The sequence below is a fragment of the Drosophila novamexicana genome, unplaced genomic scaffold, assembly GCF_003285875.2.
Source record: "Drosophila novamexicana strain 15010-1031.04,08,12 unplaced genomic scaffold, DnovRS2.1 tig00000564-arrow-pilon, whole genome shotgun sequence".
NCBI lineage: Eukaryota > Metazoa > Arthropoda > Insecta > Diptera > Drosophilidae > Drosophila > Drosophila novamexicana.
The window spans coordinates 998056-1020257 of record NW_020824810.1 but is presented as its reverse complement, the minus strand read 5'-3'; the positions used below and the strand labels follow the sequence as shown (position 1 = coordinate 1020257).

General features: G+C 39.6%; 3 protein-coding genes across 5 annotated transcripts in view; 2 read left to right on the top strand and 1 right to left on the bottom strand.

Annotated features, from left to right (window-relative positions):
* The first annotated feature begins 6650 nt into the window (after positions 1-6650).
* LOC115762084 (Bardet-Biedl syndrome 4 protein homolog) lies at positions 6651-9654 on the top strand. Of its 2 annotated transcripts, XM_030704176.1 has the most exons (10): positions 6651-6729; positions 6792-6931; positions 6995-7107; positions 7175-7465; positions 7605-7761; positions 7834-7956; positions 8047-8131; positions 8749-8835; positions 8894-9108; positions 9477-9654. In XM_030704176.1, the coding sequence occupies exons 1-10, from the start codon at positions 6651-6653 to the stop codon at positions 9633-9635; spliced, it is 1449 nt and encodes a 482-aa protein (XP_030560036.1). In that variant the 3' UTR covers positions 9636-9654. The 2 variants fall into 2 exon arrangements, with proteins under 2 accessions (XP_030560036.1, XP_030560037.1); XM_030704177.1 differs by lacking the exon at positions 8749-8835.
* Positions 9655-9679: 25 nt separating this feature from the next.
* LOC115762085 (sex peptide receptor) overlaps positions 9680-22202 on the bottom strand; it is a 101368-nt gene continuing 88845 nt past the window's right edge. The window contains exons 4-9 of one of the 2 annotated variants that reach the window (XM_030704180.1): positions 14829-15128; positions 12628-12799; positions 12432-12558; positions 12080-12274; positions 11831-12013; positions 9680-10908 (exon numbers count right to left, since the gene is read on the bottom strand). In XM_030704180.1, coding sequence (XP_030560040.1) covers positions 10587-10908; positions 11831-12013; positions 12080-12274; positions 12432-12558; positions 12628-12799; positions 14829-15062 — 1233 coding nt within the window. In that variant the 5' untranslated portion in view covers positions 15063-15128 and the 3' untranslated portion in view covers positions 9680-10586. The remainder of the gene's footprint in view (positions 10909-11830; positions 12014-12079; positions 12275-12431; positions 12559-12627; positions 12800-14828; positions 15129-22202) is intronic. The other variant, XM_030704178.1, reaches the window with a different exon arrangement.
* Positions 19838-20788, top strand: LOC115762086. Its single transcript, XM_030704181.1, has 2 exons — positions 19838-19894; positions 20277-20788. The coding sequence occupies exons 1-2, from the start codon at positions 19883-19885 to the stop codon at positions 20571-20573; spliced, it is 309 nt and encodes a 102-aa protein (XP_030560041.1). The 5' UTR covers positions 19838-19882; the 3' UTR covers positions 20574-20788.

Sequence of the window (22202 nt, the reverse complement as noted above, 5' to 3'; positions counted from 1 at the left end):
GCTGCCGCCGTCGGCGTCGACGTCGACGTCAACGCTGGCGTTCACGTCGCCGCTGCCTGCATTTTGGGGCCGCGCGAGTTTTCTTCTTTTTCTTTACTTTTTTTTTGTTGTTTTTTTGCTGAACTATATGGCCGCTATATATGTATGTAGTACTCGTATAGCGTGGCAGACGTTGCCAGCTACAGCCAAGCCCCGCCCAGCCCCGCCCCGCCTCGCGCCGCCACAGCGGCTTCTTGCCCCGCACCTGAGAGAACGATACAGAAAAGCTACAAAATCGGCGGCGGCTGCCAATGTCTGTCTGAGTTTTATTCTCAGTGTATTGTGTACAATATATATATCTAGAGATATATATTTAAGTATGTATATATGTGTCTGTGTATTTTGTTATTTTGCTAATTGCTTGTATTTTGTTTTCATTATTGGGCAGCAGCAAAAGTCTGTTTGATGTTTCGAATGGATTTCAGGTGCTTTCGCATTTGAATTTTCAGCATGCGCAAAATCTACAAAATGTGAACAAATGATAAGCTATATATATATATATGCGGATCATAGCATTCCAGGCGAAGAATTCTTTTAGATTATCTTTTAGACAAGCGCAAATATTGTGTTAAGTGCAAAACAAAAAACATATGACATCATATCGTCAGAGAGTTCTGTTTCCAGCAGCTGCCTTAATTAAATCTTTGGTAATCGCTGAAGAGGTCGCATCATTTGTGAGGGTGGGGGGAACTACATTTCAAATCAGTTTAAGCACTCGAGCCAGTTTATTTGGCAGGCATTTCTCGTATGAAATTCAATTTAAATACAATATAACAATCATAATTCCGGCACAATATCAAATGTTGCCCAGGCAACTTAAAAAATAATTCATTTCATGCTGCCACAAAAAATGAATATTTATATTATGCTTTATATTTGTGGCACAAAAAGCTCTAGCGATTTAAGCAACAACGAAATGCAAATGCAAAAAGAAAATAAATAAATAAACAAATACGGCAAATAGTTTAATAAACTCAGTTGCGTTGGGCCAGAAAAAACGATTTCAGCTTTTTAATTAAATCATGTTTTGCACACTGTGAAAACAATAACTAAAAAGTCAAAAACAAGTAGGGCTGAGGTGGGGCGTGCTCGACTAGGGAGATACCCTGCCATTACAAACATTCTAACTATCTACACACACACGCATACACAAACTCACACACATGCAACTGTGCTTCTTCTTTCGTTTATCCCTCACTATATATTTAAGAAATGCCTTCTACTGATTTACTCGGCTGTTTATAGTCCGATCTTTATGAAGCTTTCAGCTATCAAATGTGCCAAAGCGCAAGGCCTTATCTATAAGCATGAGTTGCTTTCAATTTTGGCTGGAAACTGGAAGAGGTTTTCAAAAAATGATATATTCTCAATTTATATATTCTATAAGAGAGCCTATATACCAAGTTTGGTGTATCTGGCGCTTAAAATCCTCGAGTTATGCTTAAATAACCAAACCCCAAAATCAATAATAATAGGTTTTTTTGTAGTAACAATAGAGTATATCTGAAGTCTCTAGCCTTCACATATGCCGACATGGCTCGCTTAAGTTGTCCTGCTGCCTGTCACATGCATATGCACACAACCAATATACCCCTTGTGCACAAAAAGACAACAAATCGCGGCGTAATTCAATCAAATAACAAAAATATTTGTACCAAAAATAAAGTAAGTACTAGAAGCAGCGCAATATTACATGCGATAAATCAATAATACTATCATATGAAATGGAATTGTTTTTGGTTTTGTTTTTGTCTTTTGGCTGCAGATCTGAAAACTTTACGTGTATAATTAAAAGTTCCAAATGCTTGCAGATAAGCAGCTAATTAAACTGTCTCGTTTTACGGTTTGGCGAGAGATGACAACAGTTAAACAATTTAATATAATTTCTGTTTCTCTTTTTATCTTTGAGTTTAACAGCTTTTTTTGTGGCCGCTTTGGCACTTTTGCTTTCTTTTTTTTTTTTGTGCAAATTTTGCGCTGTTTTCTTTAGTTACGTCAAAATCGCACACATCAATTATTATGAAGTTTTATTTAATTTTGGTTTTTCTGATATTTGCAAGCCGTGTGAGTCAACAAAAACAGGCTGCGGCCTAAGCTGAGGCCGCGCGAGATCTTTATGAATCACGCAGCGGCTCGCATTTGCTGCCAATGAAGCCGGTTTCATTGCGATCCAAAAGTGTTGTTGAAGTGTTTTTTAATAAATGTTTATGAAAATTTAAAAGTAGCACACACACACACACACACGCACACATGCACAGAGCCGCACTCACAGTTTGGTTTTTGAAAAGGTTCTGAAATTAAAGTACGTGAAATATTTGAAAAGCCGCTGCCAACTCGAAAGACAACCGCGCGCGATCGTTGCTTTTAAACGAATGGCAAAGGCGAAGGCGAAGGCAACAGATCTCAGCGTTAAAGTCACTGCCAGGCAGAGAAACACACACACACACACACACACAGCAGAGAGCAGCAGAGCAGAGCAGCAGCTCTTGCGAGAGCCACAAATCAACAGGTAAACGAAAGGTGAAAATGCACGCGCAAAGAGAGAGTAGGTGTGCATGTGTGTTGTGCCTGTGTATACGTGTGTGTGTGTGTTGGCTGATAAGATAAAAATGCAAACACAAAACGCGCCAAACACAAATTCTAAACAACTAAATTTTTTTTTTGCGCATGTTTTTATTTTGTGTCTAAATTTTTGTAATATTTCATAAAAGTGTAAGCCTCACGTCTCTGGCTCAATATTGTCTATACATTTTTTGTTATTTTTGCCATTTCGTTTTGGTTTATTTTATTTGTTGATTCGTTTGTGTTTTTGCGACTTGGCCAGACTTGGGGGCTGCGCTTGTTTTGCATTTGTTGTTGTTGTTGTTGCTTTTGTTGTTGCTGCTCCACATAAACAATAAAAGTTATAGGCATGTATATGCATATATATCTGGGAATTGTTGCTTGCCGCAACGCCAGATATTGTGTGGTACATGGCATATAATTCTATATTTAGGTTGCATGCCACACAGCGGCAGCAGAGGCAGCACGCAAAAACTGGTTACTCCAGTTTCCCTGATAATCTGGGTGACGGCTACAACAACAACAACGACAACAACAACAACAACAACAACAAGAGCAGCGACAGCAACAGCAACAGGCGTCTCTCTGATTCTTGCTGGAACTTGGGCTGATTTTCCTTTTTAGCGCCCCAAAAAAAAAAAAGCGAAAAAAAAGCAGGCGAAAAAGAAGCAGCTACAAAAATTGCAGCCAAAACTCAGACAGAAACTGCGCAGTTGCATAAACCGGTTGCCTGTTGCCTCACCTGCCCCTGCCTGCAGTCTCTGCCCCTGCCCGTACCTAAACCTAAACCTTTGCCCAACCCACTTGCTGCCCCCCTTCTTTTTTTTTATCGCTGCTGCCTGTTGACCAGCACTTGAAAGTTGTCACGCCCCTCCAGGCAACCGTCCCGCGATCCTCACTTCATTGAGAAACGAAAAGTGGCGCGTCTCAGACCCAGATCCAGTCGCGAGAATCGAGCTAATGGCAACGCGGTAAACGGGCTAACGGCCTGTAAATCATTTAGCAGCTATTTTGTTTGGCTTTGTGTCCGTCCTGTGTTCCGAGCGTGGCTAAAAAGGAAAACGACCCACAAATATCTCAAAAATGTCACGCATGCGTCGTCCCTGCTGTTCTTGTTGTTCGCATGCGCGTAATTGCAACCTGCCAGCAGCACAGCCAGCCCCCCGCACTGCAACAATTGTCGGCTCGCTCTTGTTTTTCAATTAAATAACATAAGAAAAAGCAAACACGGCAAACAGGAAGCAATTAACAAGTGTTGCAAAGCGCAACAAAACAAAAGAATTAAATCAACTTTAGCTTAAGAAATTAAGTTTTTTTACATAATTATTTGAAATTGTTTTCCAGCACATTTTCAAAGTTGGCGCCAAATTGGGTAACAAACTGCGGCAGAAATAAAACATAGATGGCGCCAGATAGCAATGACACACTGCACATCTAGCTGGCTTAGCTGTGTTTTACACCCGCTCTACTAGTTAGCCAAGGTTTACACCTTACAAGCGGTGCTGCAAGCAGTGCTGGCTTTTCAGCAATAAACACAATATTATGCCATGCATAACATCGGCCACAGTTTGAAGTGCGTTGCAAATTATTGTTTTTGTGGTAAATTGCGTTAATACAGGACACACTCGCTTAGGCGAACAAACACAGTTTCGTTTTTACGTATGTTGCTCAGAAAAATTTTTGTGAAAATATAACAAAAATAGGAAAAAAACAGGAAAATCTTGGATTTTAAATAAACAAATTTCATTGAACGAAAACTGGGTTCATAAAGGATAATCCGAGTTGTTTTTCTTTATGCATCTTGTATATTATATGATTCACTATGTCCCATATCCTTTTCTACTTTTGCCTACTGTGTCATAAAGTTATATAGACAGAATCGATAAGTGATATGTTGCATGGAAAGTTGTATCCTTACGTCTACAAGGGTTATTTAATCTTCGGATAGCCTTTTACTTTATTTAACCTTAACCAGAAATAGTTTATATACACCAAAGAGAGAGCTGCCTAAGGCTGCTGTTTGTTTTGCAGTGCTATCACTGTAAGGATAAGTAAGAAGTGGATTTTTGGGTCAACCCGGATGGATAAATTCAATGCCATTTAAGGCTAAAGCCCATTGGCAACGGTTATATCTATTAAATTTGGCTAGCACTTTGATTTCCTCGCATTAAACAGAAGTCGAGTCACGTCCGCGATTTGCCAGTTTTGGACAGCTGACAACAAGCGGCAACAAATGGATTTGGAAATTTAAACATATTTTTTGCTTTTAGCTAAAAACTACTTTGATAGGGGCCGCAATTAAGCTGAAGCCGAAGCTGAAGCCAAAGCCAAAGCTTGTGATCTTGTGCGATATATTTGAAATGCATTAATGCGTTTTTCGCTACGGATTTGGACGCTGGTTAGGCACATTATTAATGTAGCTCACGATCACATGCCTAGAGCCGCAAATGGTGAGCAAACGGACAACGGCAAACAAGACTTGTTTCTCACCTGACGCGGTGTCAATTGAATTGAGTGATTACCCCTGATCAGGAGTTGAAGTAGATCGGGAGAGGGATGAGGGGAGGAAGAGCGAGAGGGAAGAGAAGTAAGTGTAAGTGTAGGTGTCTCTGTCTCCCTCTCTCTCTCGCTCTCATCTCTCTTTGAGCTGGGCGGGGCAACGGGGACGTTTGATTTTGGTAAGCTTCATTAAAACTTGTTTACATTTGTTGTGACGTTTGTTTTTGATACCCTGTAACTAATACAAATGGTTATAATAGGGTATATGTCAGTCGAGAAATCGTCGAGTCCATAAAGAATATGTTTTGGAAAGAGAAATATACCCAAGTTTCGTATCTTAATCTGTTTCAAATGATCGATAACATGAAGAATGTCATCTCAACCGATAAATATCTATGTCCTGTTATTACATATAGTTTTATATGAATATGCCTTGAAATATACCATAACTTCGTTTTTAAATTGACTTAAAAATATCGATAACTAATCAAATTTTATCTCAACCGATAAATATCGATTTGTAGCCTTTGCTTTTGTAATCATTTATGGCATGATATGAATATGCTTTAAATTAAATCTGTTACAAATGATCAACAACTCATCCAAATTTGTGTGAACCGATAATTATCAATTGCCAGCCCATGCTTTTATTATTCTTTAAGGCAACAGGTCATCTGGCAGTCGAGCACACTCGACTCGCGACACTCTTGTTGTTATTTGTTGATTTGTCCGTTTACTCAATTGCAATTTGATCGTCAATTATTTTACCTTGCCTGCCACATTTATAGGTTGTTTTTATTGCATTTCAATTGGTCTCGGATTTCAGTTGAACACTAATTAAAAATTCGCAACGTGGCATTTGCTTAAACGCCTTTTAGGCCTGGCCCAAAGACGCTTTTGGTAACACGCAAACACGTGCATTAATTAATTTGTCAGGTTAATTCATTCGACTCACCCAAAGGGGCTACAACTGGGGTCAGAAATGGTATCAATTGTACACGATGCGTATATGACATTTAAGAGCGCTCTAGTTGGGAGTAGCCGACTAGGGAGATACACTGTATCCACTTACAAGCATTCTAGATTTCTTCTATAAAAGATCTGTGAATATGAGTCCAAACAGATCGGATGGAATTTCTTAACGTGCTACTTCATATTATTAGCTAACTACGATGAAAATTTCAGCCTTCTAGCTCTTACGATATGGGCTTCGGATTGATCACCAATCAGTCAGTTATATATATAGAGATAAAATTCTATCACAGATGTACAAAAATATATACACATAATGGATGCTGCCTTTTACTGACATTTACCACAGGAACATGAATACCTTTGAAAACATGTTGACTGGTTTCTGCGTACGTATAATGTCCACCCCAAGGCTCAGTTATTTGGAAGAGGTGGCAACCCCAAGCAATTGGTGAGCCATGGCAACCGCCGGCTGCCACAACAAACCCAGTTCGTGCCAACTTCCAGGGAAGAGCTTTTTTTATTTGTAAATATTTTCCTCCCCCACAGCAGCCGAAAAGCAGGGAAAGGTCAACTTCATGTACGAAGCAGGCAGCGAGCAGATCAACTGCAACGGAGCACTCATCGAGCTGCCCTCGCTGGAGGTGGTAAAGCCAGGTGGGTTAGAGTTGAGTTTTGTTTAGTTTAGCTCTGACTTCTGCTCTGGCTGCAACAATTAGCGCCCAAAATGCCAGCAGATGCCAACATCGACTGGCTGCTTCACATCTATTTCACACGCCGCCAATTCGAGCATTGTCGCCGGCTCATCGCACGTGAACTGAATCGACATTTGAATGCGGAATATCTGTACTTTGTGCAGGTGAGTGTGCGCTGCGGTGCGGCGCATTATTTCTAATTGATTGAGCTCTGATTCCTGGCGCAGGGTTTAATTGAGCGCGAAGATGGCAATAACATTGAGGCGCTGCGCAACCTACAAAAGGCCGCCGAGCTCAACACGCGCAACATCGAAACGTACAAGGAAATCGGACGCACACTGTATGTCCAATTGTGGTTATCGATTTTTCTGTCCATAAAGTAAGTACCCCCCAATCCCCTCTGTCAGCTACAGCATGGGCCGTTTTGGTCAGGCGCTGAGCGTGTTCCGCGAGGCTGAGCAGCAGAGTCCACGCAAGGATCACGAGATCTATCACTATCTGGGCGAGCTGCTCTATCGCTCGGCGGCCACACAGCCCCAGCTGGAGCTCGCCCGCCAGCAGCAGCACGAGGCCAGGGGCTACTTTGAGCTGGCCGTGCAGGCGGGCAAGAAACTGGAGAGCTATGTCCGCCTGGCCGAGCTCTATCGCAAGGACAAGGACTACCAGAAGGCCATCGATGTGCTCGAGACCTGCTTGCAGTCAGTATAAATGAAAGAAATTTGCATGATTTCATGATTTCTTGATTTTTCTCCGTTAATGTTGAATGCCTGAAGTGGATTCTCTCAAATTTGTTATCTGTAAACTTTTCAAACTTGCCTCGCTCTTAACCCCTTGCAGCCTGACGCCCGAGAATGCCGATGTGCTGACTGAAATCAGCGTGTTGTACTTGAAAATCAATGAAACTCAAAAGGCATTCGATCGTTTGGCGGAAATCGTCAACATTGAGCGGAACTGTGCGCCGAAAGGTCTGCTCGCCCTGGGCGCCATTTTGCAGGTGAGTGGGCGTACGTAGCTAGAGTTGGGGCAGAGTGAAAATATCTGGGGGTTTGGGTTTTTGAATTGACAGTCGCGCAACGATGTCGATGCCGCCTTAAGCAAATACAGCCAAATCGCAGACACTGAGCCGGAAATTGCCGAACTCTGGAACAATATTGGCCTTTGCTTTTTCAAGAAGCAAAAGTTCATCGCGGTGAGCAACTTGTTGTTGTTGTTGCTGTTGCTGTTAGCCAAGTAACACGGTATTGGGTATTCTGTTAATTATTTTCATAATCGTTTGCAGGCGGTTTCATCGCTACGCAAATCAGTTTGGATATCGCCCCTCAACTACAATGCGCTCTACAATCTGAGTCTCATTTATATTGCCTGTAAGTAAAGTCCACACATACACACATACATACATAGATACAGACTTACACACACAGTAAATAGCATATAGAAGTTAATATTAGCGTCCTCCAATGTTCTGTTTTCCCAATCTCTATGGCTATTCAACAATGAGGGAAGCGGGTTCGAACCCTAATGAAATACCTAATATCTGGCTAAAGTAAAATAAAGTAAAATTAATATAATTGATAATATAAATGATTACTGCCAGTTGTGCACCCCAAAAGTCTTTCCCTTCTTCTCTTTATTACGTGTAATTTTAAAGCCAACCTCTGCCGGACCTATGCCGCCAAAAAGCACTTGTCCCGCGACGGAACAATAATAAAAGTCCATGTCTACAGCTGGCGGAAAGAGTGCATAATAAAAAAGAATCATCAAGAGAATGGGCGCTGGGGCAGGCTTTTCATAAAATTGTTGAAAACAAAAATACGCAAAGAACAAAAAAAAAAACAAAAAAATGGGCAGGTTTTAAGAATTCACGGAGCCGTCTAGGTCTATAGAATTCTTTGTTGTTATTGCTAAGCATTATGTGTTGTTATTGTTTTCTATTTACCACTTAATGTTTATCCAACGACCCGACCTTCTGACCGTGAAACAGCGGAGCAATATGCGAGCGCCTTTCACACGCTCGCCGCGGCCATAAACCTGCGCAAGGACAACGCCGAGTGCTACATGCTGCTGGGCCGTAAGTGTTGCCCCGCGTATGCCATGTGGCCTAATTCGAATATCCTGATCCCCTCTAGTGTGCTTACGCAAACTGGAGGACTTGGAGAACGCTTTTGTGGCGCTCGAGCGTGCCTGCAGTCTGGCCAGTGGACAACAACAGGGTGGTCAGCGGCATCCTTTGGTGTTCCTCAACTTTGCGCTCTTCTGCTACGAGACCGGACGCCTGGCCCTGGCCGCCGAGCACTACAACCGTTTCATGAGTCACGCCCAGGATCTGCTGCTGCCCACTGAAGTAAGTCGAGTAGTCTATCAACGCGCCCAATGGCTCCTGGCCGTGCCAACCGATTAGCCTAAGCCAGCCAGCATAACAAAAAAAAAGAAAAAAAAGAAGGGAAGCCACAAATAGCTGAACAATCAAACTACCCTCAACTGCCGCATTTTTGTAGCTTTTCAATGTGCAAATTGAAATTCAGCAAAATTTGATTAAATTTAACCAAATGAAAGCCCGAAAATGCAGCAAATCGATGGAGAACTTTTAATTGGAATACAAATTCGGTAGTCAAGGCAAAAACGTGTGTGAGTGCATGTGTTTGTCGAAATAAGGATTATAGGGTATATTCGAGTCGAGCAACCTGAACTAGTTTCTCTTCTCTTTGGCAGTTCAAATTTCAGGCCACCAAATTGAAGTCCCTGCTGCGCATCTCAACGCACGGCCAGGGTATACTGGACGATGGCGAGGACTCGGTGCGAGCGGAGGATGCGTCTGGCAAGGAGGAGGAACTGCCCCTGGAGGTGAATGCCGTGGTCAGCGAGAACTGAAATGCGAGAACTGAGCAGAATAAACAACAATACCCATAAAAGCTAATTAACTCACATCGAACATTTATTGGAACTTGTTCAAACTCAATTAAAAATCAGTTTTGGCTCGCGCGGCGTATAAACAAATTGAAGAAGCCAATAAATATGCATTAGCTGCGCACCTTAAATACTATAATTTACTTAAATTTAAATATATACTTTATATATTAATAATAATAATAATAATAATGCATTATTTATACTGCTTAGCACTAAATAGAAAAGTTCAAATGGACAAGCGAACAATTGAGATCAGGGGCTCACTGGCTCAAAGTTCGCTTGACGCAAATTCTTTTTCGTATTTTAAATTAATGTTTTTTTTTTTTAATAATTTAATTTAATTTGTTTTGTTTTTTCTCATATATATTTCAAGTGTGCATAAAAATTGGTATTCAACTCCTAATTAGTTAATTAATGTTAATAAACGCTGGCGTTCCTCGCATATCTCAGATGACATATTAATCGTAAATAGATCAGTTTACATTTAAATAAATTCATATACTCTATATATATAATATATTTATATATATATATTCGTATAGTATATGTTCGGTAAGCCTAAGGAACAGTTACAAAGTAAATTCTAATTCATAAACCACTGCAAAATTCATTTGAAATCTCTCGTTTTATGTGTCTGCTAAATGGAAATGGCACTTAATACCCTACAAAAATGTCGGCTCAACTGCATAGAGGTCACAGTTTGGTATACCCTTACCCGGCACACACAGTTTCATCAGTTCAACTTTTTGAAAGTTTACTCTCTTTTTTTAGAAATTCAAGAGGCATCTCTTTGAGCTGCCCACACACCACTTCAAAGTTCTTCTTTCACCCATCTTCCTAGTCAGCCCCGAAGCACGTCTCAGCCTCCGTCCGAGTCGTTATCGGACGCCTTCGACGCCTTGGCATTCGCTTCTAGACACAGGTGGTGGTCACCCGGGTGAGGCGTGTCATCTCGCTGCTGCCGAAGTGCCGCTTGAAGAACAGCGATCTGAAGGTGGTGCGAAACTGTTTAGACATGAGGCCATAAAGCACAAAGCCCACAGCCGCATTTATTAGCGCCAGCAGATCCATCAGCTCCCCGAAAGGCGGATAGCAATGGGCAAAGAAGCACTTCTCCAGCACGCCCGACAGCAAACCGAGCAGACCCTGCGGAAATTCCGTGACCAGGAATAGTATCAGAACGGCCACCAGCAGCAGAGTGGTGCGATCGTTGCGTCGATCACAGCGAGGCGGTCTGCAGGGTCAGAAGGCACATGTGCAAATCAGATAAAATCACGCAAGAAACAATGAAATTTATTCCAACAGATGAACGAAAGACGATAAGAAACAGAAGAATTTGTGAAAAGAAACAAAGGAATGAAACAATGGATTAAGTGACACAAATTCACTGAAATTTATTCACAGTGATGATGATGAAACAGAACAAAGGAGTATTAATGGTAATCAAATGAAATGTTTTCCAAAAGATGAACGAAAGTCGATAGAAAACGAAAAAAATAGTGAAAGGGAACAATCATATGAAACAATGGATTAAGTGCTAAAAATCAATTGAAAATTAGTCGAATGAAACAATGGAATAAAACTCTAGAATGAAACTATGGAAAACGATGAAAATTTAGTCCAAAAGATGATAAATCCCCGATAATGAAACGGAAGAAACAATGAGCAAAGAATAATAAAGTGGAACAATGGAATGGAACAAAATCAATTTGAATTTATAGCAAACGATGAATTAAGACCTAAAACAGACATTTTCAAATGAAATTAATATCAAAAGATTAAATAAACAAAAACATGAACAAGAAGATGGCCATGAATAAGATAAAAGATTATGTAAAACAATACATGCTATGACATTTATCCCAAGAGATGAAACAACCTAGAAATATGAACCAAGAACTGGCTAAAAAAGTTCACAAAAGGATGAAATTTTTTTTAAATGGTGCTAATGATATATAAGAAGTAAATTCCCAAAACTTGCTATGGAAATCATATGAAAGATGGTGTACTTAAAAAACAACATTTGGGATGATAAAATAAAAAAGTTCAACCCAAAAGATGAAACAAACAGTTCAGAAAACCAATGAAATGTCATTTAAATGATGAATATGATAAAGTGATATATGAAATTTGGGATAATTAAGAGTTGCACTTACCGCCTGGACTTGGTCTCGTTCAGATTTAGCTGGATGGCGTACTTGGTGGGATTGTCGTAGTCCTTGAGCTTGAGGCGACGCCGTGAGGCCTCGCACAGGACATGCATTAGCACAAGGCTAATGACAGTAAGAATGCAACAGGGCAGCAGCTTGATGATCACGGAATGTATCCAAAAGTTGAATCTAGGGAGCAGAGAGAGAGAAAATTGTACAGGGTATCAGCTAGGGCAGTCAGCCTGGCCAGCTTACCTGAACAGCATGGAATCGACGTCAAAGTACACGTGGTACATGACTTCATGCTCTCTGGTATCCACCTCGAGAGTCTCGCGCACCTTGAACACAAAGTATGTGGGCAGGCAGACAATGGGCGAGATGATGAAGGGAAAGAGGATCGCCTCTCTGGAATGTGCGAGCAGAAAATTGGCACAGCTGCCGTTCGGATGTCTGTGGAAATGGAAATATGGAAATAGTTTGCTATAAAACAAAAACAGAGAGAGAGAGAGAGATAGAAAATGAAGCCACATTGCCGCCGTGTTATTCAGTTAGCAAGAGCAATAAGTGTCCAGGGGTTCAAAGGTTGTCAGCGTCATGCGGCACTCACCTGATTGCCACATATCGCCAGACAGCCAGCGTCACGGTCAAACCAATCGAGATTGTGTGCAGGATCTGAGTAAAGTGCATATGGACCAGCAAATAGACAGCCCAAGCGTAGCTCAAGTCCTTTTCGCCTGCAGGACAATTTTGCATTTATTAATTTATGCATATATGTATGTGTTAAAGTTGTAGCAAATTCTCACCTGGCTTCATATAGATGTACTGATATGTCGTATAGGGTATATACTCCAGCATGACAAACATATCCGCCACCGCCAGCCATTTCAATATGTTGTTAATGGGCGCCTTGGCCATTTCCCTTCTGGTCAGCACCATTATATTTAATATATTGGCAATTGTGCCAAATATGCAAATCTGTAAGGTTCCAAGGGATAACGAAAATACAAATGGAAAATAAGTAAGTGAAATGCTAAAGTTCAAAATGCACGACTACAATATACCCTGGTCCTAGCTCCGCTTAATTAATCAAATATAATGTTCTTCTTGTTCTTAAGACACTTATATGGACAATTCATTTTTAAATAACATCCATGTTTATTATTCGAATGTTAAATACTCTTGGTGCTTACAGGTAATAGGCAAATGTGTTAAGATATCAATAATCACGAATGTATCTTTTCCCAATTAAAAGAGGCAAAGGGTATCGAAAATATGAAATATTTCCCATCCCATCCATAGACGAGAACTTTTTTTTTGGTTTGCCTACCTCTTATAATCCCCGAAAACGATACTACAACTCGATAGTTATCGGTTTTGCAGAAAACAGAGTTGTGCAGATGGAGTTAAAGAGAATATAGACAAACTTATGTTGTGTTTAACACTGTCTCTAGCTCTTATAATCTTTCTAAGATCGAAATCTTTATACAGGTTATGATAGAATGCAGGACTTAAAATCGATATTTATCGAACTTGTAGAAAAATAGACAAAATTCTTTTGCATTTGACACAGTCTCTAGTTCGAGCCTTTATAGTTTCTAAGATTAACGTCAGAAACATCAGTATAAATCTGACAGAGAAGTCTATACCAATATAATGCCGAGGATAAATTCAAGAAATTTAGTCTTAAAATCGATTATAATCGGAAAAACAGAAAATAAAGTGGTCGAGGTAAAATTATAGAGAGAATAGATTAACCTTAAATATATAAGATCCACGAGTTTATACAGACAGACAGATTTATTGATCGATATTAATCATTTTTGCCAAAAATTGGGTGGAATTATCGAGAAAATAGATAAACATCTTAAGATCTGGCTCTTACTGTTTAAGTCGATTTTCTACAGTGTCTTGGTTAAGAATATGCTATTTGGTGTTGCAGATGACTTTTTCTGGTTGTTACATATTTGTGCACAATTGTAATATACCCTCTTTCAAAAATTCAAGCAGCGCAGGATATAATAAAAAATAACAATAAACAAATGCCAAAACACAACAAAGCTCTGCTGAGCTGAGCTGAGCTGAGCAGACTGAAAGCGCTAAGCTGCTGGAAGCCTCACACCACACAAACACAACACACACAAACACAACACACACACACACACACACACGTGGTCCCTTGCAAGCAAAAACCCTATCAGGTCAGTTTGGTCAATGTTTTATTCATGTACACAATTCGACCGCATATGAGACTTTTTGCTCTCCCATTATTAGCATGGAAGCTAGAAGCCCTTTTGTCATACATATACATATACATACTCGACCGAAAATGTTACAAAAGTACGTTATTTACCAGCTCTTGCACCACATTGCTTAGAATTTACCTTTGTTGGAACTAATTGAAAATGTAATGCACAACATTGTTCTGTGACTTGACCAGAAAAGAGCAGGAAAAATACATTTTCTAATATAAATTTGCGTACGCTTTTGTGCATAAATAATTAAATTTTGTGTTTTATATTTTGCCGCATTTAATGCCGTTTGAAGGACTTAAAGGAAACAAATTGGTCAAACCTTTTACAGCTTATTTAATGCTGTTAATACTGTGGGACTTTTGTTTTGGCCAACATCTTATGAATTATGTAAACACACAAATTCATTTAATCTATTTGCGCTGGCCACAAAAAAGGTTATTTCCAAAACTTAACGTTCTGCGTGGGGGGCGGGGCTTGTGGGAAGCCCCCGCACAGACAAACTCATCAGCGGACAAAAGAAAAGCCCTTTCACTTTCGCTTTCCCGCTTCGCAATCCAAAGGGTTTACATTCCTTGACATTGTGACAAGGCTTTCATTTATTTCCACTGAATGTGAAAAATGTCTTGGCGGGCGACACGGCGACATCAAGATAATTAGCACCGGGGCTGTCGCAGTTGCCCAAACAAAAAAAAAAAAACGTTGCTAATGAGCGCGCGTGCCCTGGCAACCCCAGTTATCCCTGCAGGACTCACCAAAAGCGAGACATAGCCATGGATGCCATTGTACGCACGCAGCCAGTTGTAGATTTCACCTTGGCAATAGCCCTGGCATTCGTCCTGCTGCGAGTGATTCTTCTTCTGGAAATCGAAGAGCAGCTTCACAAAGTCCTGTATGTCGCTGCTCGTGATCTCCAGATCCTTGAGCAGCGTCTCGTTCAGCGCCACATGTGGTTCCCTATGCCGCTGAGCCATGTTTGTCTCCTGCATGTTTTCCAATCAAAATCTTTCGCTGTGTTTGGAATATGTCTCCGCTTTAAATCATGCTGACCACCGCTGAAATACAAGAAAAGAACTTTAGTAAATCAATTGACTGGCTTACTTTCGAAGAGCTATTCGTGCTTAGCCCCAAAGTATCTTAATTAAGCTAATAAGGTGTGCATTTCTCAGATACATTATTCCAAATAAACAACAAATCATTGTATAACAAAGAAAAAAGCTGGCCACAAGGGACACAATTATCGCGTAGAGTATTCAGGCCCAAATCAAACACGTTGTCACAAAAAAAAAACAAATAACTGTTAAGTGTGCACGACTAGGCGCTACCCTATACCCAACATATTTACTTTTACAAGTATTTATATACATTGATTTTTTTATATTTTTTCTTCAAATCTTCAAGTCTATCTTAAGGACTGACGAGCATGAACATGAATAAACATACTTGATAGGGTTTAAGATGCCTTCTTCAGAATGTTACATAAACTTACACCGAACCATTATACTCATTTTTATTGTTTGTGTGCAGGGTATATAAAAAGCATCTAGCATATAGAGGGATACGAGTATCTGTATCTGTGTATCTGTGTATCTGTGTATCTGTGTATCTGTGTATCTGTGTATCTGTGTATCTGTGTATCTGTGTATCTGTGTATCTGTGTATCTGTGTATCTGTGTATCTGTGTATCTGTGTATCTGTGTATCTGTGTATCTGTGTATCTGTGTATCTGTGTATCTGTGTATCTGTGTATCTGTGTATCTGTGTATCTGTGTATCTGTGTATCTGTGTATCTGTGTATCTGTGTATCTGTGTATCTGTGTATCTGTGTATCTGTGTATCTGTGTATCTGTGTATCTGTGTATCTGTGTATCTGTGTATCTGTATCTGTATCTGTATCTGTATCTGTATCTGTATCTGTATCTGTATCTGTATCTGTATCTGTATCTGTGTCTGTATCTGTAACTGTATCTGTCTCTCTATCTGTATCTGTATCTGTGTCTGTGTCTGTGTCTGTATCTGTATCTGTATGTTTATCTGTATCTGTATCTGTATATGCATATTTATATTTATCTGTGAATGTTTCTGTATATATGCCGCTCTATTTGCATTCACAACTGGGAAAACTAATACATGACAGTTATAAAGGCAAAGCCCATAGTGAAACGAGAATCCCAGAGAGACATAAAGGGCTTAACCAGAGAAGAAAAAAGCCTGCATTTCATTAACAAGTGACAGGTGCTGCCCCTTTGTGAGCAAGGCAGATGCCTTTTTTGTAAATTGTGCAATTGTCAAGCGGGCTGTAAACTCTGCTCTTTATTTCCAAAAGCAGGCCATATCAATTTTACAAATGTCAAACCACATTGAAGGCAACATCAACAGCAGCAGCAGCAGCAGCCGTCTGGCTAAACTGGCCAACATAATTCAAACGATAATTGATCGAAAATTTAATGTGGCAAATGAAAATTAGAGACCATGAGAAAACACCGAAGCTTAAATATGCTTGCAGTCAAATAAATTAGATTGCTCTCACGTCTGAGAGTCCAGCCCGATGCGAAATGTCTGTCAGCAAATGTGTCTACACACCGACTGACGTAGTTGAAGAGACCCGCGGCTAGCGTATAATTAAACGGAGCACACCTGTCACAGTGCAATTGCGAGTAGCTGGGCGTAGCAGTTAATTGGCTAACGATATAGATACAACATACAACTTTTGTATATGTATATATATATGTATGTATATGTTTGCATCTGTGTTTCTTTTGGGGCCGATAAACATATTTGCGACATCGTAAATCAGTCAAGTTTGTGAGTTGGCAAATCAAAGTCTCGCCCCAATGTTCAACATGTCAACGAAGGTGTTGCATTTGGCTAATGGGTTCGAGTCCGAGTCCAGCGCTCCAGCTCCAGCTACAGCTCTGGCTTCAGCCTCACATCAAATCCTGTTCGCCGTTTCGCAATTGCAATTCAAATTTTTGTTTTTGAGTAACTGCCCTCGTCTGTGCGCCAATTGCCACACACACCACACACAACAGCCGCACAAACTGGGCCTGCTCCAACTTCAGAGTCTTTGCCAGTTGTCAATTATTTGATTTTGATGGATATGTCAGACGTCAATAACAACAACAACAACAAACGCTTTGGCGCAAAGAACATTTCAAAAATTGCGCATTTTATTGTCTTGCACAACAATTATTATATATGAAACAATGTTTGCAATATTTTGTTTTGCCCCAACGACCAAAATACGCATCTGTCTGTTCGTAAAATACAAATATAAACAAGAACGCATATTAAGGCCAACTGTTGCGTTTTTCTGCATTCAAGGCGAATTTATTTATGTATGGTAAATCAACTTTTGTAAATTTGAATGCAAGTTTGATTAACTATTGAAAACTAGCAATACCAGAAGGATCTATGCCGAGGTGTTATTAGACTAGATACTAGATATATACATGCATACGAAAAGGAATGGATATTTTAGCCCATAAATGAATGGTGGAGTTTCCCAAACCCACGTCTTAGCGTGCATATCCATCACATAAGGTAACTACAGTATGAATTTCAGTCTGTCAGAACAAAATGTTGTATATATAGGGATATATACTTAATCATCTTCGCGATCAGATTATAATACTTCCCTCTCACTTCTTAGTTCTCACGACTTCTTAGTTAACTAATATTTAACACAACGACATTTAAAATGATATAGTTTCTTTTCTGTATCATTCATTTTTTCATACTTCGAAAGCTTTTCTCTAAGTGTAAAGAAAACTAGAGTTGGGCTTCAGCTGTATAGACAAGTAATTATAGATGTTTTACGCATTAGAAGATTTATGCGACTAGTTCTGCAAGAAAAACAATAATTTATTCAATTTGCTTTTTTGTGTCCTCCAAAACAGAGTGCCAAGTTTTTGTGCTAAGCAGGTCGCGGGAAATTCCTGCGGGAAATGGAAAAGCAGGTGGCGTAACGCAACACGAGCACAGTGGGAGACACACACACACACGCACACACACAAGCAAATGGCGCCAACTGACAGCTTTAGATAAACGCCATACGGATTTTTTTGCTGCCATTAGCTGTTGTGCTGTTAATTAATGTTCCGTTACGCACACGCACACACACAGAGAAACCTACTGTGTGTGCTTTTTTATTGCAGCATAAACCATAACCAGAGTGTGTGTCCGCGCGTCTGGGACAGCCTTATCAAACAGAAGCTCGCATTTCCCTCCGCCCAGCAGCAACAGTTTCCCGCAGCGCCAATTGCCTTAACGATCCTTCAGCGCGCTCGCGGCCCATTAAAATGTAATTTCGCTCAAAATGAGAACTTAGACAACAGAGTTTATGTTCTACTAAACATCTATATATACGAATACTATCTCTTGTAGTTGTCCGTGGATATTACCACTAGGTAAACGCATTTTGGAATTCAATTTGCGTTCGCCAACTGGGTAAGAAACCATTTGTTGCTGCCTGTTGCCTGGCCTGGCCTGGCTGGGGCAAATGGCTTTGCAAATTGCACAGATTAGAGCCAGAAATGGAATTGAATAAAAATTTATTGGCCAAATTTATCAAGTGCTTCTACGTTTGACTGCCGCCCCACAGGCAAAACAAATTGCAATGCTGCCTGCTTTACATAAAAGACAAAATAAATACAATGTTTGTATGGCAATTTGCCACCGCCTGCATGATATATTCCGCTTAAGCCATAGACATTCAGATTTTATGTTTTGATAATTTTTAGATTTTAAAAATCATTACAAGTCACGATTTGACACAAGCGACAAAGACATTAAATTTCGGTAGAACTTAAAGGGGAGCTTTAATGTATTTACGCGTTACAATAAATCCAGCTTAAAGCTTTAAATGCAGTTCATAAAATAAATGTAGGTAGACAAAATAAAGCTATCCACAATTAAATACTTCGATATGCATTCAACACAAATACATTTAATATAGTCTTAAGCTAAGCTTCAAATGCATTCCCAAGCTTTAAGCTGGATTAAATGTAAAATATAAAATCCCAAATCTCCTGCCTGAAATATTTATATGTATTGAAGCTCAAAACTCAGATCCTATGTTAAGAAACTTGTCCAATTAAAAGTCACACTAAATTCAAATAAAACAATCTAAAAACCAATTCAGGAGCTTACAGCTTCGCTGGTTACAATTAATCCTGCTTAAAACAGCTTTAAAAGCGCTTACTCCAAAAAAATGTTATTTCATCCTTGACATTTGATCAATTATACATTTAATTTTCATTAAAAAAAAGAGCTAGTGTACTTCTGTGAACCAATTAATAAGTAAAACTACATGATCCGTATACATTACAAATAATTTTATGCGTATAGAGTCCAGTCAACACTCAACATGAGTGACTTGTGCTGTAAGCCGAATAGTTTTTCCGATTGAAAAACAAAAAAAAAAAACAAGCTGTATACAATTTATGCGGCTGACAGAATGTCCGTCGATTGTCAGAGCACATGACCAGGCACACACACACAACAAACACACGCACGCACACACAACTAGTTTGATACAATTTGGACTTGATGTGGGCATATACTTACTTACAGCCAATGTGCGTGTCTCTCACTCTCTTATTCTTATATGATTTTTTCCTATTTTTGCTGCTGCCTAAATACTTTTTGCCTAATGAGTGCGTTAGACTTAGTTGTGAGTGAGTCTCTAGCCGACCAACAAAAATTGTATAAATAAACAGATTCTGGCTGCAAATATCGTTAGTTCAAATTTAGACACAGTGCAGTGCAGTGCGTAAAGCCTATTAAATAAACAAAATACTTTAACACTATGAAATTCACTGTAAGTTGAACACGAGGCAACTTTCAAGCTTTAAGTTGAGAAAATATTAAAGTCACTTGAGTGAAAAGCTTAAATAGAATGCAAATAAAATGTTGACTTGTTAAATTTATATTTAAGAGAGCTGGCCAAAATGGTTGATAAATATTTTGTAAATTAGAACATATTAAAAATATAATAAATGAGCCTTCAGCTTGTAATTTGTAAGACCCAAAAACAAATATTTGCCAGCCTCATTTACAAGCTTTGCTGCTGCGCTGACTGACAGCTTAAAATATCTATTTTCATTTAATTATTTCTATAATTTTTTGTTGCATGCTATTCTGCTGTTTGCTGCAAATGGTAAAACCAAATGAAATAAAACAATGCAAATTGGATTGTACAGTTAATATTGCTGATTGCTGGCGCTGCCTGCATCCTGGCCGCACCCGTTGCCGAGGAGCAGCAACAACAACAGGACACCGAGTCTTCGGTCAAGGCCAAGCGTGGCCTGGCACTGGGCCTGGGCTACCACGCCCCCATTCTAACCCATTCGCATTACGTTGCCGCACCAACCATCGTTCATCATGCGCCATTGATTTCGCATGCACCGCTCATTTCCCACGCACCACTCATTGCGCACCATCCGGTGTCGTCGGTCTCCTATCACCTGCCCACCTACCACTCCATCCATCATTTCTAAGCAGTCGCTAGAGCAACCGGAGCAGCAGCAACAGCAGCTGGAGTCAACAACAAACAGTCAAGACGTGCAAAAGCGGCCAAAGTAAAACAACAACAAATTCCAGAAAAAAATAAAAACCCAAAGGAAAACTTTTCCATTCGTTTCGACCCGGTTACAACATGAATTCCTAGAAAATTGTGTACTACTACCGCCCCCTTCACAGCACCCACGCAGCTTTTAACGTTTATCATTTGCTTTTGTAAATAAAAATGTACAAAAAGTTTTCTTCTGCATTTAAACAAACGATATCTTCAGTTACAACTTTGCGCCAACTCAAGGGTAAGCTGGGCCGCCAACTTGACACTACAGTCAGAGAAATCAGCAAGCATTTCGTTCTCAACTCAAATACATATTTTGTGGGTTTTCCAATACTTAAGCTGAGAGCATATGTCATATTTGAAGACATTTTTGCTTCATCTACCAACAGACTCTGAAAATTATACTTCCACTGAAAATGTTTCACGTGTGAAAGTTCTTGTTGCAAGTATTTTGAACTGGTTCGGTTCACGGCTAGAACCAAAGGTACAGCTCTTGAGTCTTTCTTTCCACAACTAACACATTTTACAATTTTATTTTCATTTGTTTTTGATATTTGGTAAAAGTGCAAATGTTTAAATTAGAATCTAGTACCTAGTTTTTCTCTGAGTGTTTGGGGTTGAGAGTACGTGTAAGTGCAGCAGTTAAGCGCAGTCTTTGCCGCAGCCCTGTTCCTGGCAACCAATTTGAACCGCAACAGCATCTTTTGCCACTGCCACAAGTCTTTTTTGCCAGCTGCAGGCGAACAATTGTCACAACTTGGAGCACATAATCCTGGCAGTTAAGCCCTTATGGCGCAGGACAAACATTAAGTTAACATTATGATTACGCACATTATGCAACAACATTATTGTTATTATTATTACTATTATGCCCCAATGCAGCGTTTAACGAGCCTCGTGCGCATTGGCGTTTAACTTTTCATTTTGCAGCATCAAATCGGGGCTTAATGCCAATTTACGAGCTAGTCAACTTTCTACCCTTGATCAAATGTATTTAATCTGTTCAATAAGATTAAATAAGCTCGTATAAATTCTAGTTAATTCAATACAGTTTTAGACGCTCTGCCCCAACAACATAAACTGAACACATAATGTAATTAGGGCTTAGTTGGAAAAATCCATATAAAGCAGTAAAAAGTTTATCATATCCCTTGCAACTGGATGCGCTTAGTTTAAATTGTTGAAGTAAAAATCCAACGGAAAACGTTTGCGATGTTATATGTGAAAATTAAAAGTTAAATCTCAGAACAAAAAAATAGTTTCTCTATAGTAGTGAAAATTAAACACCTTTTTCTAGCAATGATTGTTCCTATAGAAGGTATATGATATAGTTATCCGATATTGAACAGAAATATTATATCAAAACGAGTCGAACTAATAATTCCCGATTGTTTATAGAAAACATAAGAAATAAAGAACGCGAAAGGAAGGGTATTCTTCTGCACGCTGAAGATTTAATACCCTTGCACTTCGAACCTTTTTATAATGCTCAAAATATGATCGCATTTAAGAAGCACAGGGAAAATATTTAATGTCAAAACAAAAAGCTGTT

Excerpts from the sequence above, each read along its gene's own strand:
- LOC115762084 (XM_030704176.1), top strand. The coding sequence starts at position 6,651 with ATGTACGAAGCAGGCAGCGAGCAGATCAACTGCAACGGAGCACTCATC. Across the intron at positions 8,836-8,893 it reads GTGCTACATGCTGCTGGGCC|TGTGCTTACGCAAACTGGAG; the intron begins GTAAGTGTTGCC and ends GATCCCCTCTAG. Across the intron at positions 9,109-9,476 it reads ATCTGCTGCTGCCCACTGAA|TTCAAATTTCAGGCCACCAA; the intron begins GTAAGTCGAGTA and ends TCTCTTTGGCAG.